Raw genomic sequence first — 25,134 nt, 5'->3', positions numbered from 1 at the left:
AAGAAAAAATAAATGTACATAAATTAAGCTGCATGAAAATCACAGTGGCCACCAAAAATTAAGAGTGAAGAATGGCCAATTTGGTGATTTTCATTTAGCCCTCTCACCTGTTTTTTCTCTTCCTGCCTCATAACTTTTGATGATAATTCTCCGGGCGAGAACAACAGCGATAAAAGGTGAATGGCGTAAAAGAACAGTTTCAAAAACAGATTCTCTGGATGGGTATTATGGGTCTTTCTTTCTTTCTTCCACCAGGGAAGATTATACATTTTTCTGGAGATTAACTCCCATTGAGTGTTAATCAATTTTTTCCTCTTTTGATGAAGACACAATGTTGGAAGAAAGATCACTGATCATTTGCGATTATGAATTTATCATTGAAAAATAGCCTGAAAGTATGCAAAACTGCACGGGAGCTTTTGGGGAAAAAGCTTTCAAATTCAAACCATCATTTTTCTTAGTAAAATAAATTATTCTTTCCATTTAATTAAAGTAAAAAAAAACAAACCCTATAACTTACAGATACACTTTTAAAATTAAATTCTTATAAAATATCTTAAAGACAACTATTTACAAACTCTCCAATTTACAAAGAAAGAAAAAAATCTTCAGTAGGGTCAGAGGAACGTCTGTTCGACAGGGAACCCCTATTGACACTTTTGTCAAAATGTTGAAAATTATTTAATGTATCTTGTAAAATATAAGTAATATAACATTTTTTTTGTAATATACCTTTTATTATAAACAGAGATGTTCAAATTTCATATCCTAAATGGTACGGAGCAGGGTGTCAATAGGTGCTGACACGAGTTCTTAAAGTGTCAATAGACGTTCCTTTGACCCTATTTCATTGAAAATTAAAGGTAGATTTCGAAAGATACATAGCACAAAACTTTTGCCAAAAAAAGTTGGTTCCGATTGTGGTAAAACTTTAGGTGAACATTTTGGAGGTTGAAATTTGTTTACGAGAGCAAGGTCCCTAATGTTTTTTTTTTAATAAGAGAGTTTGGAAATCATCACATTTTGTAGTCCTTTCCCATGACTTTCTCAATCCACGGCACAAATTTCTGAATGTTGGTGTAGACGCCGGGTAGGTGTTCGCGTCCACAGCCAATTCCCCACGATACAAGGCCAATGAGGGTCTTTCGACCCTCCAGACTCAGCGTCAATGGTCCTCCACTGTCACCTAAATGCACATCATTAAATCATTGCACAAAATATTTAATTCTTTTAAGTGGATTTACCTTGGCACGAGTCTCTGCCACCCTGCAATAGATAAATAAAAGCATTAGCATTAATTACAAGTTTTATTTGAAGTTGAAATATCTTATAACCATTTGTAACAATTTGGGAAATTAGAAACGAATAAAAATATTAAATTGTATAGAGTTAGCAAATTCTTAGAAGTCAAACTAAGTTCCCAAACTTTCAAAGCTCTATAAAAGTTTCCATTAGATATGTTAATATAATCAGAAGAATTCTTGCCAAATATTGAAATAAATGCTGCTCGCACATTTAGTACAAATTCGTCTTTTAGTAAATAAATCGTCGGTTGGATCAGCAATTACGCTAACTGTATTTCTTTTGTGTCTGCATTCGTTCTAAACGATACGAGGGTTGCTTTTTTTCAATGAATGCAGACACAAAGTAAATGTACTTAGCACAGTTAGGGGACAGTACTCTCGCTTCGAATGTTTATGCCTTCGAATAATGTGAATTTTCTTTCAGTTTTCCTAAGATACTTAGGGGAAGTGCTTATAATTTTGGACAGTCTGCATATAAGCATCGATATCCCAAGTTTGAAGTGCGATATTTTCAATACTAATTGAATTTTTTTGTTACTCTCTTTTCAGAAGGATTGTTTAGAAACTTGGCAAGCTATTTATCATCTCATTTTTACTAAAATTAGTTTTAATACGTTTAAAAATGAATTGATATGTAGAGGTGAATTTGACTCTTATTTTGGACAACTTGGTTATTAATTTTTACAACTTGTCTGTAAATTTGGACAGATAATCCGCCTCAACAGGATGCCCATTGTTCTTCATTTTATGAACCAATCTTACCAAGTCCTCTTCCTGTTCATGTAAGGGAAACGTAGAATGTCACAAGAAGCCCGGAAAGTTTCCATATCATTCATTAAAGTGAGTTGACTTCGGTGCTCCAAGTACGTGCGGATTCGCTCATTCCCTGACCTTTCCGGGAGCCTTTCAAGGCATTTCTCGCTACATCTCTTTCGTAGAGATGATGCTCCTTTGTTTCTCCAGGCATTTGTCCAACCTAGTCATCACAAAAGCTAAAACTTCACGAAATTTCGTGAGAAAAACACCTGTCCAAAATAAGAGCCATCACCTCACTGGTGAATGTCTTAAAAAATTTCCCATTTTTCACACGAAAAATCTAATTCACAAGGCAAATCTCACTTCAGGTCAAATGTACAAATCATCAGTAACGTGAATCAACACAATATTCAATGAATATTCAATAATAGCACTGAAAAACAGCGAACAAACTTTGTTAGTACTTCACCAAAACTAAATAAGACTGAAGTAAGCCACGAAGTTCTGTCATATTTCTCGTAAGCAATTGCTCACACTGAATTTTCAACAAAGCAATTTCAACTCAAATCATATTCAAAATTTAACATATTTAGTGTCAAAATCTTCCAAAAAGAACAAATATTTAGATAGAATTCATTTTTCATCAAATATTGGAATAAAAATCCATCATTTTAATCAATTTATTTTTAGTGTCCAATTTTACCCTCAAAGTGTCCAAATTTAGAAACTGTCCAAAATTATGAGCACTTACCCTACACATTTCTATTAAATTAGTTGGCTTATCATCAAATGTTGATAATTCCGTGATAATTTAGTGTAAATCTCTTACGAAAAATAAAAAAAAAATTATTCGAAGGCATGAACGTTCGAAGGGAGAGCACTTTCCCCTACTGATCCTATCGATGAAATGTCAATTGAAATCTGTCAAAGTTTAGACATTATTGATATAGAGTAACTGATTAATTAAAGAAAAGGTACGTAAGTAAAACTATTTCCCCTTTTTATTTTCTCTAATATAGTTCTTTGCATTTTGTTTCACTGTTGTAAAAGCAAAATTTATCGATTAGGTTTAGCCATATTTCGAACCGGATGGAGCCAAAGTCCTGAACTCCAAAATCGCGAAAGTCAAATTCCCAAATGTTCAAAATCCTGAAAATAATAAAATTATATGGAGGATAATGTGTAGAATAATTTCCCAAGAGACAGAAAATTTCCCTTTCCCTTTGCCTCCATCAAGTCGGGGTGCAATCGTGGGAGTAACTATGACACTTTTAAGAATTCAGGATTTAGGATTTTGGGATTTTGACTTTCGAGATTTTGGCTTTCGGGACTCAAACGGCAATTTTGAGGAAGATTACTGTTGGATGTATGTATTCTGGATCCAAAAATGGGTCCTGTGACGGTCGTCAGAGCGTCGAATGACCGAAAGTGGGGAATAATATGACGGTTATTACGAAAGTCACTTGGCGTCGTAATAACTCTGAGATTACTCGCCTACGACTAAAATATGACGCGCCAAAATGGGCTCTTCCAGTGACTTCCAATGTCCCTATAAATAATCTTTCCCTCGCTGGGTATATCTGAGGGGAAATTTCACTTGTCAAATGGCAAATAGAATTACTCAGTGCTGTGAAGTGAATTCGCAAAGAAGTTGGCAATTTCGTGAGTTTTCTCAATAATATTATAGTGTAATATTAGGAGAAAAAGCTCCTCCAGTAGAGAAATGTGTTGTGATTTAGAAAAAGACAGTGCCAACAAAAATTAATCAAAAATTAGGCAGTGTTTTGGTTGATAAATACCCGGACAATTTTTATGGAAAATTAAATTTCGTTATTCAGGTGTTTGCTCCTGTCTCAGGAGTATTGTGTGATAAAAATCTTGTGTCTAAAAGTCCTATTTAGTGAAAATTTTAAAAGATTTTTGTGTGTTGTTGTCATTCATCTGGAACATTTTCGACATTTCGGACGGCTCATTCAGCAATAGTCAAATGAGAAAAACATTCGCAAATGTCAGTAGTGAAATTGGAAAAAATTGACCAAAATTCCATAAAAAGTATCAAAAAACAATAAAATATGTGAAGAATTAATGAGAAAACGGTGTCTAAGGTGATAGTATAGTACAAAATTGTGGAGTGCATTTGACTTTTTCATTGAGAGTACGTAAGTAGATTTCGTACTATGCAGTAGAGAAGGATGGCAAGTGCACTGTTTTTTGTACGGAAAAGGACCGTCCTTTGGAGTCGCTTTTATTACTCCATGGTAGAGTAAATTTTAAATCCGTAAAATAACTAATGTATTACTAACTTAATTTTGAGTAATGCTCTGACTAAAATTCGACGCGAATACGACTAATTTTTAAGATTCCAATTAAGAGTAATTTTTTGACCATTTCTTTTAGAACAAAACCCAGTCATTTTTGAGTTGGAGTAATAGTTTGCCCATTGGGATCCAACAGTAATCTTCCTCAAAATTGCCGTTTGGGCTATTATGCCATCCCTGGGACCATTAACATGCTCCTCATTTTCCATGTCTTATTGGGAATGCTCGAAAACGCGTCGTTCGTTTTTTTCATTTTTTAGATATGTTTTAGAGATTACCCATTCGGACATTTCGTCCTTGTATGAAAATACCGTTGAATCATTCCTAATAACGGGTCAAATAGGCTATAGAGAGCATTTATTTTCTTGGAATTTCTGACAAGCCTGAAGCGATTCGAATCGGTTAAAAACCGGTAACGAACTAAAAAGTAATTAATATACGAAAATCAGTTGTGTTAATTCTAATTTATTTTGGGGAATCTTGTGAGTAATTTGAAAATCTGTTGCATTTGGTTATGGACCGGTAATGAATTGACTTGAATTGATAATTGATTTTTTAATAGAAATTACTTTTTTCAAAATTCAAAAATCTTTTTTTGCCAGCTATTATCAATTCAAATTGATTGAGAAACCGTGAACGGTAAATGATTCGAAAGTATTTTTGACGGATTATTACATCAAAATTACAAGTTTGAGCATTTCGGAAAGCATTAGATTTAGATGCTTTCCCATTACATTTTAGTTCAATAAGTAGATAACTTTAAATTAGAACAAATAAAGTTTTAGCAAGTTTTTAAATTCTAGTAGATCATTTTTGCCCTCAATACCCAATCCTAAGCAGTATTTTGTTTCAAACATCCTCGTTGACAAGAAATTAGAGAAATGAAGCTAATTAAGTCGTATAACTAAACCTTAAGTCTGAACTCTGTATTATTGATACAAATAGAAATCTGAATAGTAATGCATTTGCCACACCTTTTAGCTCGGTATAATTTCATGAAGTCAAAAATTCGCGTCCCTTTCTTTTTCAAAAGATTTGCATAAGTCTATCCCATTTTTGAGGTTTCAAAATTGGACTGAACTAAATTGAATTTGGTCTGACGTTCAAAAAAAGAAGAAGTGTACGGAGGAGTGGGATAGACATAGAAAGTTGTCAGGGAAGCAAAGGACGTGAATTTTGACTTTATGAAATTTTCCTGATCTAAAAGTTGTGCCGGATCCAAGAAATTAATTTTGATCCAAGAAATTCAAATTTATTTAGTCTGGGGTAACTGGATCGTTTTCCGAAGAGTGCTACTTAAACGCTTGTTTTTGGACTGATGAAATTCATTTTTACTTCTTCAAAATCCATAGAATTATTCACTGTTTCATTCAGAAACATAATATAAAAAAAAAATTAAAGAAAAATTATAAAATAATGATAATACTGAAATAAGTCAACATGCACTAACTGGGTCACCTTTTCGCTAAATCACCTTTAATTAAACCTTTGGATTTAAACAGATTCAAAATATTTTTTTTTCACATGGAAAAAAACAATAAATGTTTTCAATCAAAGAAGTTGTCATTAGTGAAAATATTACTGCTAGAAAATTTTTAGTGAAGAACCCAGCTGGCACAAGATTGAAATGGGTCGATTATACTGACTTATTTAATGGATAAAAATATTATTTTTGCTTTTTCTCAAATTTGAATAATTATATTATGTTTCTGTAGTGACTATATTACGGAAATAAAAGTAAAAATATTATTTTAAGTGGATTAGTCATAAATGATCCAGATAGCGAAGCGCCCGGATTAACACACTTATACTTGACTGTATTCAATTTAGAACTTTTAAAGCAGTGAAATTTTCATACGATTTCATGTAACTTTGATGAAAAAGGGAAATAATATAGAGATTTTCATTTTATTTGCAACAATCTTAGATGCATTTGTTGTTTTTTTTTTGTCAAATTTATGCTTTTTAAATTAGGTTTTATTTGAGTTTGTAGTTTGGCATAATTTTGCAGTTTTCTTTATATAGACACTGAGAAAAAAAGAGGCTACGATTAACTTTTTTTCGTCATAACTTTTACACTTTTCTGGTGTAAAAATATATCAACATTTTTTAATGTTAATTTTACACCTTTTGAGGGTAAAATCAACATGAAAAAAGGGTAATTTTAACCCATAATACACCTAGAAAGGGTAATATTTACACCGATTTCGGATCAATACTTCAGGGTAAAATTACCATTTCCGGAATGTTATTTTGACTTTTTCGGATTTTTCTCACAGTGGAGAATTTCAAGTTACCTCCTTGTATCCCGCACAGAGGAAGACATCGTGGATTGTTTCCCGACGTCCAGCTGCTCGGAACCATCTTTGGCATCGCTCATTTGGTATGACCTCTACATCCACTTCCTGCAGAACTGACGGCACTGTACTCTGTCCATGCCTCGTTCTTCCCCAGCCAGCTACAGTGGCCATCCTCCCGGTCAGCTTCACCTGCTTCCCCGGCAGACAAACAGGTAAGATGTGCTGTTTGAATACTACAGCTCGATCGAGCTTTACGAGAGCTAGGTCATTTCTAAAGTCCGCTGGGGAGTAATTCGGATGGACTTCTTTCCTTTCGATGTTGTATTCCTCGTGATTGAGACGTTCATCTTGGTCACGAACATCCCACTCTCCCAGGCGAACTTTGAGATTGGCATTCGGGGTTGTGGCTACGCAATGGGCCGCTGTGACGACCCATCGATTAGAAACTAGAGCTCCTCCACAGCTCAGCTTCCGCGAAAGGAAGCCCGACTTGATAAGGGCTGCTTGCCAGGGATGTGATCCAAATCCCGTGGTATGTCCACCGACAATTCTGTTAGATCTCATGTAGAGTTCTCCACAGCCTATTTTGAGAATGAGAAAAGCAGAAAAAGAGGTTTCAGTATCCAAATTTGGGTTTAGGGGAAGGTTTATTGTGCTGATCACTACATAAAAGAGAAATTGTGTAGATTTAAGTCAAAAATGTGAAGTGCTAGAGTGCTATTTTCTTTTTTTCCTAAAATTTTTCTCGTGCTCTGTGGCGTTTTTTTTCTACTCTTGCTGCACCTTTTGTCCCATGCACTGGCGACACATCCTCCTCTGGACGCATCTGCATGTGATAGTGCGGTCGATAGGGGTCATCATCGCCCAGTGGCGATGTCAGTGCATCCACAAGAGGGTCATACGGTGACTCATCTGTGATGCCAAAGTGATGATCGGGCACAATGCTCGAGGGGCGATTGTACACGGGGATGCCCAAGTGATTTGTCTCGTGCATCCAATCCTGGGCTGGTCGATGGGGTGGTCGATGAGGGTAGGATGTTGGCTTGACGTAGGATGGTCTCTGTGTCGTGGCATGTTCGGCAGTTGGATAAAAGCCAAACAATTGTATTATATCACCTGAAATTTGCCTTATTCAGGAAATGTTCGATATTTTTTTACGTTGTTTCTGTTTTTGTGGAAAAATGTCAAAATCAAAGTAAAAATTTTCTGAAAATTTCAAGAAAAATCCTCTGCGACTTGTGAGACAACTAGGACAGCTGTTTTTGATTGGGAAAATGTGAGCAAAGACACTTAAAAAAACTGTTTTTCCAGCTTTTAAAGTCGTTTGATTTTCTAAGTTTAATACGTCTGATACTATTAAGGCACCTTACCCATTGTTAGGCAGTTATCCACTTTTCCGCCACTTTGGCTAATTGGTTTATTATAATACTCAAAAACTATAAAACAAACCATGCATACTTTTTTTTATTAAAGTGGCGGAGATTGGTTATTCTATTTTAGCCTAATACTCTATGTTTATTATGTTATGTTTATTGTGTTATGCACTAGGTCCAATCTTTTAAAAATACTTTTTAAAAGAAAATTTTCCCTATCAATGTAAGGTAGAAACGTTAAAATTAGAAAAAGGTATTTTTGACGAAAATTGTTTCAAGTCTGTAGGCACTATGAAATATTAAAAAGTCATTTTCTAATAAGAATGAATTATTATGAAGATTCTAATTAACACAAATAAATAAACGTGATGACTTTGGATGTATTACACTCTTGTTTGGATTTTTGGCTGTAAGAATATTGAATATTTAGTTTTTTATTATCGATTTTGGAGGTTTTATTTTCAAGAAATCAACAATATACCCAGGAACTTAGAAACAAGAGTGAGAGGGGGTCAGTGCCTTCAAATATTGCAAATATTTTCTTTTTCCAAGACAAAAATTCTGTCCTGTAAAAAGTAGAGTAGAAAAAAAGATCATAATTTCGTAAATTAGCTACCTTCCCAGCAGAAGTTTAAATACTCGTATTTTTAATAGAAGTTTAATAAGTTAAATATTAAAAATAATACAATATTTGTTCATTTCTCGTCATTGAACTTTTGCTACATATTTGCTGGTTAGATCAGGGATAAGAAAGAGTTCTAAAGTTTTTGACAATAACGCAAGTTTCCTACCGCTTGAGTTTTCTTATGTTACTTAATAAATTTGACCCATGGTCTTTATCAGGAAGTATGAACTATATGAATAAATGGTAAAATTTATTAAGGGACAAAGAAAAATTAATTTTGACCAAAATTCCCATCATCCGAAATTTCAAAACCTTGCACTACTTTGGGAAAAGTATAATATCAAAATGTAAGATGTATTTAACGATATTTGAAATGGTAAAAGAATTCCTTACATATTCAGTTAACTTCATAAAAAATTGTTTTATCTAATAGGGGGGGGGGGGGGTGGAAATGGGGCACCTTTGAATTAGGGAAGTTTTAAAAATGAGTTTTTCTTCTATTTTTAAACGGAACATGGCCTCTAAAAACCCACTGTGAAGCTAATTTACAGTATGATAAGTCCTAATTTATTTTAAAAATAAGAGAAAAAGGTCCATTTTCAGAGCAACCCCTATTCGAAGGTATCCCACTTCCCTCTAGAATGAGTTAGGTTGAATAGAATTTACTAGATTTAGTAAAATTTATTATTCTAACTAAAACCAACTAAACCCTTCAAAACTTAATAGCTCTTGAAAAATTAATTAGATTTAGTTTAATTATTCAAATTTATTATTATTATTGTCATAGTAATAGAATTATCGACTTTAGGGCAGAATCACATTGGCAGTCAAATGCTCACAGTCACCGTCAAATCCTAAGCGTTTTTCCTTAATTTAATCATTTTCATTGGAATTCTTACGCAAATTATCAATTACTGTCTTACTTCATCATATATTCTGAGGCACTGGATGGAAATTATATAAGAAAATTGTAGATAGAAAACGAAAATGCGATTAGTAGTTATAATATTAATAAAACATTCATTCAGAGTCAAACGTTCATTTTCAATGTTACACAGAAAAAAAATATTTTGTAAAAATGTTCGTAAATGCTTATGAATTCCTATGGGAGAGTTACAAAATGCTCGTGAATTGTATAACCCACAAACAAGTTCGTAAAATTTTGTACTTTTTTCACAAACATTGTTCGTAACATGATCACTTGTCGAGCATTTTTTGTACTTTTATGAACATTCGTTCGTTAATGTTCGTAAACACACAAAAAATGTTCGTAAACTTTTGTCATTTGTTCGTAAATGTTTGTTTTCGTGTCGAACATTTTACGAAAAAATACTAACAAATGTCAAAATTTTACGAACATTTTTTGTGTTTTTACGAACATTTACGAACAAATTTTTGTAAAAGTACAAAAAATGCTCGTCAAATGATCATGTTACGAACAATGTTTGTGAAAAAGTACAAACTTTTACGAACTTGTTTGTGGGCTATACGATTCACGAGCATTTTGTAACTCCCCCATAGGAATTCACAAACATTTACGAACATTTTTAGAAAATATTTTTTTCTGTGTAGCTAAAAAACTGTACCTGTACGCCCGTTATCGATTATTGGGAATCGCAAAATTTGAATTTATAAATTTGACTTGAACAAATTATTCATTGCCGGTTTTTAATGAACTATTAAAATTTATTTATTTTTTATTTATTTATTATATTTAATGTTTTATTTTCTTATTTTAGTAATTCGCAATGAAGGGAAATTACATGATTTCCAAAGACTTGCACAAAAAGAAAAGATCTTTTAAAATAACTAAATTTATTTTAAACATTCCTTAACTTTTTAGTCTAACTGGGACTCTGAGTACCCTAGAAGAAAACAAATTCTTTGACATGTACAGAATGGTATGGTAGCAGAGATTCTTTACAGGGAACTTCAAAAAGCGTGCAACTCTAGGTGCTTGAAACTCGAAATACTTGAAAATTCGATTGGGAATTGAATTTTGAGGGTAAAGAATCGCGTAGAGTAAACTGTTCTTGTTGGTTGAAATTGATAAAATTGACTCGACGCGATTCTTTACCCCAAAATTCAATTTACAATAATCGAATTTTCAAGTATTTCGAGTTGAAAGCATCTAAGAGTTTCATACATTTCGAGGTCACCCATAAAGAATGTTTTTTTTACATTCCTAATATTTACGTAATGAATTCCAGCTTTTATTAAACTTTTTTAGTTTAATTTTTTTTTTATATTTTTAAGGACAACTCATAGTTAAACAATTTGTTTATTGGACTTATTGGCAATGCTAGTGACTTAAAAACCTCAATATGTCTTTATAAAATCGTTTGTATACATTGTGATTACATTGAGAATTTTATAATCATGTATAACATGAGTTTTACATGACCTTATAAAATAAATCGTTAACTGACTATAAAGTAGTAAATGAAATGTGAAATTAATTATTAGGTATCTTTAGGAGATTTTCACGCTTTTTAGTTTCCGTAAAAATTAATGAGCCCTTCTTTGATGATAAGTACTATTACGTGAACTTTATTCGATTCATTTTGGCTAAAACTATTAATACAAGAGATCTAATGACCTTATTAATCTATTTATGAAAAATTATCCAACTTATGCTATTTCCAACCAAGAAGGGATTAATGCTATTTGCCCCTTGACTTTCTAACAACTTGAGCACGTGAGTCACTTCTCAGAACTTTTAAAATAAAAGAATGAAGGAACTGAAAAATCATCACACTCAGGTAGAACCTTCTTAAAAAGACATACTAATGCTATTAATAAAATGCAATTATCTTGCCATCGAAAGGGAGACCTCTTTGCCCTGTAAAAGCCACATAATTTTCTTTTTCATTTCACTCTCCATCGTGTGTAATATAGCGAAAGAAAAGATAAAAATGATGTGAGTCAATGTAATGTTTAATTCTGTTGGGTTTTCAAGTGGAACGATTTCATTTTCATTTTGCGTTTTATTTTTCTTGGTGTGTGATTTAATTTTGATGGCTCTAAAAACTGGGCAAAATCTTCTCACAAGTGCAGACAATTGATGCACGAGGGTTTGTATTTTCTTCAACTTTACTCCTCTATGTCTTTCAATGGACGTTGATTGCTGTTTCTTGTGTCTGGTTGATGTTTTGTCGAGCAACTAAAAGTGACATTCAAATTGTTTTCGGTCTCGGCTCTTTGGATGTGGGTGGATTGATGGGACCGGGGGCAGGTCGGGAGGATAAGTTGAGAGCCAGGAAAAGGGCATGAACAAGAGTCTTGGTGATGGAAGTAGAGTGGAAATTTATTGCTTTTTATAGTGAGGTGTATTTGTATGTAAAGAAAAAAAAAACCAAAAATTACCACGAGGAACTGAAAATAATTTCACATTAGTAGGGCAAGTGCAATTCATTTTATTGCGGAGTTCTTTTTGAATAAATTAAAGTGAAAATGTTAAAGTGAAATAATCTCATTAGATGTTCATGGGAGAATGAAGAAGATGTGTCGTGTCCCAAAACACTTTCATTGACATCTTTCAAGGAATTTAATATACTACATAGTATTATAGGGTTAGTGTGCTCTTTCGTGCAGTTTCTGCACGACGACATATCACAAAAGAATTGTGAAATGCTCCAAAAAGAAAAAACTTTGATGGAATTCAACACCTACAGCAATTGCTGAGACAAAGTGTAACATTCGACATGCAGATGAATTATTCCAACTATGAGCTTAGTTTTAAGTTAGAGAAAGACCTTTTCGCTGTGCAATTTTGTGTAATTTTCTTGTCTTTTGTCTTGCAGATTTTTTCTGCTTCCTCTTTCACAAAAATTTTTCTATTTATATGCGATGGATTTTTTGCGATGATGTCACAATGGTTTTTCAAGTCTTTGTCAAGTTTAAATTTCAAAGTTTTTTTTTATCAGTTGCAAGAGATTGCTTAAAAAGCTTTGTTATTTAGAAATTCCTATGCAGGGCAATGTAAATGTAATTAATATATCATTTTTGTGAAAGACTATTATGAGTTAAGGCATAATTGATAAATCCGAAATATCCACGGTTTACTGTTGAAGTAAAACATATTAAAAAAAAACAATAGTTAAATAATAAAGTTTTCGCTGAAATGATCAGTCTTATAAAATACTAAATCTGTAAATAAAAAAAGTAGGAGAGATTGTTAAGAATCTCACCTAATATTTCTTCTCTTAAGTTATCATTAACTTCGAGATAAAATTTTCAACATAAGTTTTTTAATTGTTAAGTAGTCTATAAAAAGTTTAGCATTTTCTATTAGTCACATTCTAAAGATTTTAAAGGCAATTTAAAAAGTGGGCTGAGGAACATAGTTCTTAAAAAAAGCTCTTCAGGGTACAGATTTGTATGAATAAGTTTGGAAATGTATTAATTCTCGATGTTAGGACGACGATGACCGTTTGAGAGTGGGTCCAAAAACAAAGACGACTACAAAATTCAATTAATTTTTAGAGAAAATTTCCCCTATCTTTGTAGGCAGAAACGCCAGAATTTTATAAAAAGGCATTTTAAAAAAAAAATTACTAGAGTGTAGACGCCATAAGATTAATATTATGATTCATACTTCCTGAACTGCGAGAATGGAAAAAAAAGATAGCAATTGTTTTATTTTGCCTCTCTCTCTCTCGCATTTTTCCTCTGCGTACAAAGTTGGCAGCAATACAATCGCTCGAAAACTGACCGAATCACAGTTGGCACGCATAGAAAATGGCTTGAATTACTTGTAATACGATTCAGAAATCAATTAATGCGATTCTGAAAGCAATTAATACGTTTCAGAAAACAATTAATACGAACAGTAATATCTTACTCATCGTATTACACACTAGAGTGTACTCTTTCTAACACACGTGATTTTCCATTTGAAATTTTGCATACAATATACCTCTTTTTCCTGCTTTTCTTAATATTAATATTAATCTAATATGTGACACCATGGTCAGTATAACGATATTATACGCTTGTTCATTAAAATTTTATGCGATTTTTATATTGAGGAAGTGAAGGCCATATTAATAATCCTCAGGTTGACTTATTAGAGGGTCATTTGAAGACTCCAAGTCGATATCTATCACCATTTAGCTCCCATAGAACATGAATAAAATGAGGAAAATGTTTTTTATTATTCTTGTTGTGAAGCTTAGAGCCATAGTTATGGCATAATGAAAAAAACTATCAGTCCTTCTTTTATACAAAAGTTTAAAAGAAATTCTAGTTAATAACGTTAATTGCATTAGAATTTTCAATAATTAAATATCCACCGGAACTTTTTCTAAAAAAAAGTTTAAAAGAAAAAGAAATTTTTAAGGTACCATTTCCTGATCTTAACATCGTAGGTGGACCCCAATATTACCACTAAAGATGGAAAGTAGTTTATATTTCAGATATTTACTATTAATGGAAACTTTCCGTAAAATCATTTCTTAATCTTCAAGTAAGGTAAAGTGCCCTCAAGTCGACCGGTTCCTCCACTCGACCGGTGGTTAATATTTGAATGTTTTAATGGTGAATTTCTATAAAATTGTCTCTGATTCATATTGATTTATAGAATAATTAACCTATTAATGTTAGATCATACGCCAAATATTAATGCAAATATAAATAAAATTGAATAAATAACTCTACCGGTTGAATTGAAGAACCGGTCGACTAGAGGGCACTTTACCTTATTGGCCAAACGTACGACTTTTTTTGGGCCACAGGGGGTAGATCAGTGATCTAATACTAATCTAAAATAATTCCCCTTTCTATAAAAATTTATCATTTTAATTGTTTTTTTTCGGACTGCAATAGAGTCAACAGGCGTGGAATTAATTAGTTGACTCTATCGAGGTCCCACTGTATCTACATTTTAGTGTGAAAATAACGACACTTCAAATATATCAATATTTGACTGCAATTTAGTTTAATAGTAGCGGGTTGGAAATAAAATTGAATAAATAAATATACAGTGGAGTTCCTTAAATTTGAACGTTTGGGGGTATAGATGACATTTCCCACTTCACTTCTCAAATTTGAACAATATTTTCGAAAACGAACGGAATTGATGAGAAATTCACTTTCGCTAAATTAGGAAAAACAACTTTAGAGAATATGTCAATGTAATTTATTGTGAAATAAATAGAATTTGTTACGGAAGTTAATATAATACGATAATATTGAGGAAACGCTAGAGAAAAATGGTTCTAATTCAGATTCCACACAAAACTTTCTTTGCATAACCTAAAATTTTACATTTTGAATTCAACCGTCGTCGTTCAAATTTGCGGAACTCTACTGCGTATTTAATGCGAAAATTTTAGTAATTTATTTTATTTTAAGCTTGCTCCAAGACAATACGTAACTATCAAAAATGTAGGGGAGACTGGGGAGGTTTGGGACAGGGGTAGTGTGGGACAAGGCGATTTTTTCAATTAATTTTTGAAATAAATGGGATTTAACCATTGCTGTATCGTAGGCAATATTAAGATGTATCTTGACTAAAAGAATGGATATCCTCAGTTTTATTGTTTTAATTCTATGAACATTTTTTTAAAAATTGATAAAAATCGTATATTTTGACGTCTCAGTTTTCCTCTTTGTATTTTATATCAGCGATATATACACAGAGAAAATTTTTCAAGTATCCAGATTCAATACCCATGGTATTGATTTTAATCCCACCATTTCAATACCAAAATTATCCCAAATTTTCTTGAAAATAGGTGCATATTGGGATTGATTTTAATTTCTAGAACAAAGTTAAGAAATATTGGGATTACTTTTAGGACATATTGGTATTAAATTTATGAAATTAATTTTTTGAGGAGGAAATGGTATTGTTTCAATCTCAATTTGAGATTGAATTTTAGAAATCGTGGGATTAATTTTATCCCATTGCAGCATTGATTTTTGAAAGTCATTATTTATTAGGAAACAGTATTAATTCTATCCCATTCTGGTATTGATTCTATCCTATTTTGGTATTGATTCTATCCCATTTTGGTATCGATTCTATCCCATTCTGGGATTGATTATATCCCATTCTGGGATTGATTCTATCCCATTTTGGGATTGATTCTATCCCACTCTGGGATTGATTCTATGCCATTTTGGGATTGATTCTATCCCACTCTGGGATTGATTCTATCCCATTTTGGGATTGATTCTATCCCATTTTGGGATTGATTCTATCCCACTCTGGGATTAATTCTATCCCACTCTGGGATTGATTCTATCCCACTTTGGGATTGATTCTATCCCATTCTGGGATTGATTCTATCCCACTCTGGGATTAATTCTATCCCACTCTGGGATTGAATATATCCCATTCTGGGATTGATTCTATCCCATTCTGGGATTAATTCTATCCCATTCTGGGATTGATTCTATCCCATTTTGGGATTGATTCTCTCCCACTCTGGGATTGATTCTATCCCACTGTGGGATTAATTCTATCCCACTCTGGGATTGATTCTATCCCACTCTGGGATTGATTCTATTCCATTTTGGGATTAATTCTATCACATTCTGGGATTGATTCTATCCCACTCTGGGATTGATTCTATCCCATTCTGGGATTGATTCTATCCCATTCTGGGATTAATTCTATCCCATTTTGGGATTGATTCTATCCCATTCTGGGATTGATTCTATCCCACTCTGGGATTGATTCTATCCCATTTTGGGATTGATTCTATCCCACTCTGGGATTGATTCTATCCCATTTTGGGATTGATTCTATCCCAATCTGGGATTGATTCTATCCCATTTTGGTATTGACTACCACATTTTGGTATTTTGGTGTGTACACTGTATCCACTGCAGCCCTTTTGCACTAATAACCAGGCAAAAGACAGCATACACTCAGACTTCACTTTAAATACAAAACACTCGCACAAGACACGTCATTACCATCTTCCTTCCCAAACCGATTCCAAAAGGACTATAGGGTATTGATTTTATCCCACTGAGGTATATATTCTACGATATTATGGTATCAGTTTTATATTATTAAGGTATCATTCTCATTCCCAATGGGATAGAATCAATCCCAGAGTGGGATTGAATCAATCCCAAAATGGGATAGAATCAATCCCAAAATGGTATAGAATCAATCCCAAAATGGGATAGAATCAATCCCAGAGTGGGATAGATTCAATCCCAGAGTGGGATAGAATTAATCCCAGAGTGGGATAAAATCAATACCAAAATGGGATAGAATCAATCCCAGAGTGGGATAGAATTAATCCCAGAGTGGGATAGAATCAATCCCAGAGTGGGATAGAATCAATCCCAAAGTGGGATAGAATCAATCCCAGAGTGGGATAGAATTGATCCCAAAGTGGGATAGAATCAATCCCAGAGTGGGATAGAATTGATCCCACAGTGGGATAGAATCAATCCCAGAGTGGGATAGAATCAATCCCAAAATGGGATAGAATCAATCCCAAAGTGGGATAGAATCAATCCCAGAGTGGGATAGAATCAATCCCAGAGTGGGATAGAATCAATCCCAGAGTGGGATAGAATTAATCCCAGAGTGGGATAGAATCAATCCCAAAATGGGATAGAATCAATCCCAAAATGGGATAGAATCAATCCCAAAATGGGATAGAATCAATCCCAGAGTGGGATAGAATCAATCCCAAAGTGGGATAGAATCGATCCCAAAATGGGATTAAAATCAATACCAGAATGGGATAGAATCAATACCAAAAATGGGATAGAATCAATACCAGAATGGGATAGAATCAATACCAAAATGGGATAGAATCAATACTCATTGCGATTGAAATTTAATGATTTTATGGTATTAAATCAATGACAGAGATTTTCTTGAATTTAATCCCAAAATACCCTAGAATTTAATACCACGAGGTATTGGAGCCCTTTTAATACCAAAAGTATCCCAAAAAAGTATTGATTCTAGGGTATTTTTTTTCTCTGTGTAATCAAAACTTTTTTATCTCATTAGGTAGCAGTGTAATCTGGGAACATATTTTTATAAAAGTTTCAGAGATTATACGCTCTTGTTTTTTACATAAAGGTTTTAAATACCAAAAATACACGTGGGGATGTTTGGGACACCTGAAAGGGGATGAATGGGACGTTGATTTTCGACAAGATTGTAGGTGGTATGCAATTGTTTATTGTCAAAATGAAGAGTATTGCCCAGTTTCTACTGGAAATCTCCCTCTTGTGCAAAGTTTACCAGTGGAGCAGATTTCTCTAACTATAGGGACAATTTCACCATCATTGGCTTGGGAATCAATAATTCCTTCTCAGAGGATATTCGATCTTTGTCCAATCTAGTTAAAAACTATTTTTTTTCGAAAATTTCTCGAACAAGTTCTCCAGAAAAGGCAAGGCGAGAGATAATTCAGGGAAATAATGAGAAAACAGGTACAATTCAGTTGTCGTAAAATCAAACAGGAATCCATCAATGAGTTCAAAACTAAGAGTTGCAAGAAAATCTATTCGCCTGAGGAATTTGATAATCATGATTGCAATATTTAGAATAAAAAAAAGAAAAGAAAGGTAGATGGAAAATAAGAAGAAAATACTTTAAATAATTAATTGACAATAAATGACTCTACTGTACAAATAAAATTGATATTAATTTTTAAGTGTAAATAAAAGATGAAACATTTTTATTTCTATCAGAAATATTTTTAATCTGGTATTTAAAATTAATTAACGTGTTCCAGTAATACAAATTATGCGAGAAAAAACGCGTCCCAAACATCCCCTTTTGCGTCCCATACTGCCCCAAATCGGGGAGGTTTGGGACAAAGCGTCAAGTAAAATGTTTTATCTTCTCCAAGAAAACTCAGTTGTTTTCCAAGTTCTATCGAATACTTTTTATAAAGTCAATACCCATAAGTATCCCATAGACCGCATAAAATTGTAATACACTATCGTGGTTTTTTGGAATAGTGTCTCAAAGTCAAAACATGAAAAAGTGTCCCAAACCTCCCCGGTCTCCCCTACACTTAAAATATTAATTAATAATATGTGAAATACTATAAATTAAATTTTAAGTGCTTTTCTATCAAAATACTCAAATCCTAAACACATCAGTACATCTGCCGCGGAACGATATAATCCATTGTAACGCTATTTGTCCATACGTATGGTACCTTTCCGGGTATTTCCGGGGAACCCCGCATAAGTCGACTCAAGGACGATTAATATATCTGTTATTCCTTATCTGTCTTTTTCCCAACAAAAACCATTTTTTCTCGGATTGCTTGAAAACACGAAGAGCTAAAATAATTTTTTAAAACATATGTTTAAACTTTTTTTTGACTCATTTTAATAAATAAAATAATAATTTAAATTAACCTTTCACTCCATATGGGAGAATTAAATTATCTCTTTCTGTTAACAAACTTGTTTACTTTTGCACTTAGATCATTTTAATACGAATTTATTAAAGGAAACAATAATAACGTTCTTAAATATAATTGATATTAGTTGTTTAATTTTTTTAATTTGCCAACACAGTTTGTTAAACACTTTTTAATTGCGATAAATAACGTAAAGTGTTTTTGCAAAACATTCTAGAAGGGACAATTGATACGGATAGATAAAAATTTCTAAAGATCGTTGTTTATTATTGGAAGCTCAAAAATTTTAAAGCTTTAAAAATTGGTATAAAGTCTCGAGATTGATTTAAATTCTTAATTAATAAAATTATTCTTTTCTGTAAATATTTCGTCGAAAAAAATCGAGCTTAGTTTCTTTTAGTCTTCTTCAAGGCTTACAAAAATATCACCTCAAAAAATTACGTAAAAATGTAATTTTCAGGAAATCCTATCTCCAATATTGGTAGATTACGTAAAAAAGTTGAAGAATTCGGAAAACCTAAGAGAAAATAGAGGAGCAGGAAAGTCTTAAGAGAAATGGGCAAGTGCTCTCTTTTAATCCATTCCTGTATTTCCATTTTCTCTTTCGATCATCTAATTGGTGACAGACTAGCAGATGCAAAGAAAAAATTCACTGCAGAAAGTGGTTTGTTTCGAAAAAAAAAAGAAACATTTTTGTTATAAACATCTATGAGGAATTAATATTTTTCACGCAGTGTTAATTGAATTCCTTCGCAGTGAAATTAATTTGCCATTGACACTTTGGGAGAAAGTTCAATGGTTTTTTTTCTTCATCTTCTACTACTTTTCTTACACACTCTTTGGTTCATTGTTGACTATTGCATTGACCTTAAAATCAGTTGGAACGCATGGTGTTTGTGTGTGAAATGGAAAATTGATAGAGAGTGAATGATGCGATACTCACTGGCGTTGTGAATGGCTCCATGGTCGGGATTTGTGGCTGGATGGAGATCTTCGTCAATGCAGCATGACCAAATCATTCCACCTGAGCACAAATCCATGGGTTTTCCACCACCCAAAACGCATGATATCGACAAACCACAGTCGAATTTCTTGCCCTTGTATTTGCACGTTTGAGGAATCACTGGAAGAAAATATCAAAGATGGGTTAGTTGTGACAGATAAAATAAAATTTTGCACAAATATGATTTTGAGGGGCAAAATTTATCCATAAGATTGTTAAAATTACCAACTTCCATATGCTATTTTCTTTAAAAAAAAAAATCGAAATAAAAACAAAACACTAAAATTTAGGAAAGTTAGTGTACTTTAACTATATTTGTAAAATTTATTACCTATATATTAGATTCTAATATACACATAGTAAAATTGTCTATTACTTATGGTTAAAGAATTATATTCCGAATTAGTGAATCTTATGAAGTAGAAATTTGTTTCTTTTTTACAGACATTAAAACATTTGTTCATTTGTGATTAAAATTTTCTAATACAAGTTAGTAAAATTTATTGACAAGATATCGGATTCTACTATCTAAATAGTAAAATTGTCACTTAGCTGTTCTTAATAATTTCTGATTTAAATTTGTATATTTAACCACTCAGATAATAGATTTTAATATACAGAGAGTAAAATAGCATTTCGTTTCCCTTTATTGACGGTACCATTCCATACTATTCTATTTCAGAGTAACAACCATCAGGCGAATCATTCTAAGTTGGCAAATTATTTATGTTGCCAATGCAATTTTTTCTGTAAAAATTGAATATCGTCTTCCGAATGTCGGATGACAACTTAATTTTCACCAGTTGTAGAACTCGACCGCAGGAATAACATATCTCTCGGAGTAATATAATTTTAATTCGTGTAGAATAGCATAGAATAAAGCCGTCACAACTAGCATTTTCTTCCTTGAAGAACACTCGAAGTACGGCATATAGAACTACGTTTCTGAAATAACGTTTGTAGAACCACTAAAGCAGTCGTAATGACCCTATTGTGCAAAAGTGGCGGACTATTAAGAGTTTTAATTAGCTCTTTAAGCGCTACTGGCAAAGAAAGTAAAATATTCTGTCAGAATATCTTTCAAAATTTTACATTTCCTAAATAATTCATTAAGTCTATAAGAAAGACTTGTGGCCTCTATATATTAGAGAAAAATATGTCCATATTTTAGAGGTTTTCCTACACAAGCGTAGGGAATTTATTTCAATATGGACATAAATTTCTCTAGTATGTAGAGGCCATTAAACATGTCTTTGAAGTTTGAGTTATTTTCTTATTAAAAAGAATAATAAAATTATGTTACGCTTCTTATGAGGCTTTTATAATTTAATTCGATGATTCAGCTAATTTGCTAGTTGGATCATTATGATTTCTAATCCATCTTAATAAATTTACTCAACCACATATTAGATTCTAAAATCCACATAGTAAAATTGTTGCTCATTTATGTTTTGAAATTTTCTAACTCGGTTAGTTTCACAACAAACATTTAATACTTCGAAGTTCTAAAATTTAAACATCAGAATATTCCTTGAATTTTTGAATAATTCTAAGACTTTTGGAAATTAAATTTGTTTGACTTTTATACAAGGAATATTTTTTTCAAATTCTATTTTCTATTTTTAAATAATCATGATGGTTACTGTGAAGCATAGTTGTAGGCATAAAATATGCAAAATTCTTAAATATTTTATTTTCTGATTTAATATTGTTCAGTAGACCAAGGCTTTTAGGCTTTGCTTGCATTCTATCTTCGACCACAATATATTTTTCCGCATGTTTTTCTTAGACTATGACTGACTCTCACTTATGCCATTTTAAATAAATAAAAACTATTCTGCCACATGAGAGGAAGGCTTCCAGGCTTTGCACATACTCTGGCTTCGAACACTATATAATTTAACCATTTTCTTTTAATGAATCTGAACTAATTTTTCCAGGAAATGTGTGACTTAAGACTAGATATTGAATATGGAACATGGGAAAATATGATATGTTCGAAGTCAGACTAAGTGCAAAACCTGAAAGCCTTCCCCCCCCTCTACTTCAAGAAAAAGTTTAAAGGTATCAGTCACTTTGAAAGTACCCTCAGTATAAATCAATATGATGTTTATAATCTTAAGTTTTTCTCGTCAGTTTTTGACATTCCCTTTCGCTTTCCATTTTATTTTTTAAACACTATTTTTAAAAAAGCGCCTAAAATATGATTCAAAAACTTTTTAGACGAACCTTATTTTTTTCTAAAGGTCCTAGACAGACTTACGGCTTAAGTCAATATATGGCTACACAAAAAAAATCGTAATATTGTTTGTAAATGTTTGTCAATTCCTATTGGAGACTTACGAAATGTTCGTAAATCATAACATACAAAAAAATCGTAAAAGTTTGTAGTGTTACACAAACTTTATTCGTAACATGTTCACTTGGCGAGTATTTTTTATGACAAACATTTATTTGTACATTTTTGTTTGTCTAACAAAACTTTACAAACAAATGACAAAATAATACTAATATTTTTTGTGTGTTTATAAGCATTTACGAATAGGGGAAACTGGGGCACCACCAAACACGGGGTGCCACCAAACACTAATTTTTATTTCTAAACTACTTGGACTATCTCGTCCATTCCTTCAGTGGACAAGCATCCATATGGTGCCTAAAAATTCCTATAGGTCTTATCCTCTGAAGGCGAATATTCGATTAAAAAATCGCAGTGTTTGGTGGTACCCCGTGTTTGGTGGTGCCCCAGTTTCCCCTAAATGTTTGTAAAAGAACAAAAAATGTTTGTTAAGTGATACTTTTACGAACAGGTTTGTAAGTACAAACATTTACGAATTTTCTAGTGGATTAATCGATTTGCAAGAATTTCATAAGTTCCCAATAAGGATTCAAAAACATTTACGAACAATTTTCCAAAATATTTTTTTTTCTGTGTAATTCCCAACGCAACATAACATTTGTTTTGTGAATATGTTTTTGACATTTCAATAAGAGTGAATGAAATGTAGATCTTGTCATCTCGCTCACTCTCATAGGAAGTTATGAAAACATGTTTACAAACAAAAGTTATTATGCCCAACGCATAATGACCAGCGCACAATAACTTTTGTTTGTAAACATGTTTTCAAAATTTCCCATGAGAATGAGCGAGATGACTAGATCTAGATCTCACTCACTCTCATCGAAATGTCAAAAACATGTTTACTAAACAAAAGTTATTGTGCGTTGGGCATAATGGAAAATTTATTGAAATGTAGTTTCATCATTATTTTCATTATAATTTGCATAATTTGTTTATAATTTATTTTCATTATAGAGCTCTCGCTGTATAATGAAATTGTCTCTAGTTCGAATCCCTTTTTAGTTTATCAGAATTGTTGTAGTATTCAATTCTTCAATTTGCAAATCGTATGTTAAGACCATTCAATTGAATCTCATCCAGTGCACTTATTCCAAAGTAAGGATAAAAATCTTACTTCTTCCCAACATATCCATAATTGCATTAGATTCATAGGGATTGTAGTTTGGGGGATGTTTTCGTGTCAGAGCATCGAGTAGGAGGAGATCCTGCTCCTGACGCGATGTAGCTACTGTTGTGGAACCCTTAACATCCAACAGAACACTCATTAGCACAAAAATTATCACAGCATTCACTTTCAATTGGTGGCATTTTGCCCAAATTCTCCAACTAGTCATTTTACTACTAATTCAATTTCTATATCTTTTCACTTAAACTTGGCGTTTTTTTTTTCTTGTCCAAATTCAATAACTTTAAAAAAAATTTCACTACTTATCGATGCTTTTTTGGACGTCTTCAAGAAATTTTCGTAGATTATTTTTTGAATTGGTTGTTTTTTTATGCACACCGAAAGAAAACTATAAAATTTCAAACTTCATCATTGAGCACTTTATCGTGTTTTTTTTTTTTGCTCTTTTCACATTCCTTTTCGTTGGACAATTTATTGCCTATCCGCCAAAGAGATGGGGAAGACTTTCTTGTTGGTGGCAATGGACCAGATAAATTCAAATGAGATAAATGTAACGATATGTCGGATTCTATTGGAGATGCAATTAAGCAGGTAGTCTGAATGGAAGTAAGATAGAGAGAAGGCAATGTTACAAGAAAATTTCAATATAATGTGTAACACTTTGTCCAATGACCCAATTTACTTTTCAATGCAGCAATTTAAGAATTTAATCCAATTGCCTCGTTGATTGGCATTTTTTGATGAAGTTGATGGTTTATTTTCCTAAATACTTGGCATACACTTTACACTGATAAGTTCACCTTTGCAAAATGCAAAATGAAATGTAATGCTGGGTCAAATGGTGGAAAAAGATCCCAGAGAGGCAAAGTAAAAAAAAAATTGAGAAAAATAGTTCACTTTCGCGTATAATTTATACTAGAATAGAAAATTATTTAATTTTTAGTTTTGCCTAGAAAATCGTGAGTGAACCAAAAATTGCCATCACGTCTTGGAGTTTGGTGTGGAACTAAAGTGCTCGAAAGAAGAAAGAGGTACTATCAAAAGAGAGAAGAAGTGTATCCATCGTGCAGTGAAATTTTCTTACTTTTTCAATTATTTACCCACTACCTCATTCACTCTTGTTTCTGTATTTGTGTTTATTTCTTCACTGTATTTTACTACACTTCTTGTACAATTTCTCCAAAAGAGTCTCTCACTTCCATCCAAGAGTCTTCATAGTTTTGTCTCAATATAATTTTTTTTTAATGTATAAAAATCCCCCAGAAAATCTCCTCATAAACTACTACCACTTCTTCTTGTATTTGTGCACCTGATGTAGAAAAAATCCACGCATTGGTGGACAATGAAAAAGAAAGGAAAAAAAAAGACTTAAGTTGGTGATTCATTGAGGAGAGAAAAATGATTGCAAGATAGATTGGAGCAACAAATTCACAGCTTTTCTTTCTTCACTTTTGTGATTTTTTTTTTGTAAATTTCAGACGAGTAGCATAAGAATTTGCCAAAAGATTTCATGAGCTAGATTACAAAAATGCCAAGGTTTTTTTATTATTTCACTTTAAAAAATGCAAATAACGCAACGGAAGTTGAGGAAGAAATGAAGAAC

The 25,134-nt window shown here is 32.6% G+C and overlaps 1 protein-coding gene across 1 annotated transcript; it reads right to left on the bottom strand.

Moving 5' to 3' along the window:
* Window positions 1-980: 980 nt before the first annotated feature.
* LOC129803800 (serine proteinase stubble) lies at window positions 981-23,670 on the bottom strand. Its single transcript, XM_055851020.1, has 5 exons — window positions 23,520-23,670; window positions 19,984-20,163; window positions 6,676-7,259; window positions 1,245-1,266; window positions 981-1,186 (listed from the first exon to the last, which is right to left on the bottom strand). The coding sequence occupies exons 1-5, from the start codon at window positions 23,668-23,670 to the stop codon at window positions 1,017-1,019; spliced, it is 1,107 nt and encodes a 368-aa protein (XP_055706995.1). The 3' UTR covers window positions 981-1,016.
* Window positions 23,671-25,134: the final 1,464 nt, after the last annotated feature.

The sequence above is a fragment of the Phlebotomus papatasi genome, chromosome 1, assembly GCF_024763615.1.
Source record: "Phlebotomus papatasi isolate M1 chromosome 1, Ppap_2.1, whole genome shotgun sequence".
Classification (NCBI taxonomy): domain Eukaryota; kingdom Metazoa; phylum Arthropoda; class Insecta; order Diptera; family Psychodidae; genus Phlebotomus; species Phlebotomus papatasi.
The sequence above is the reverse complement of the archived record's forward strand: the minus strand, read 5'-3'. Positions and strand labels throughout refer to the sequence as shown.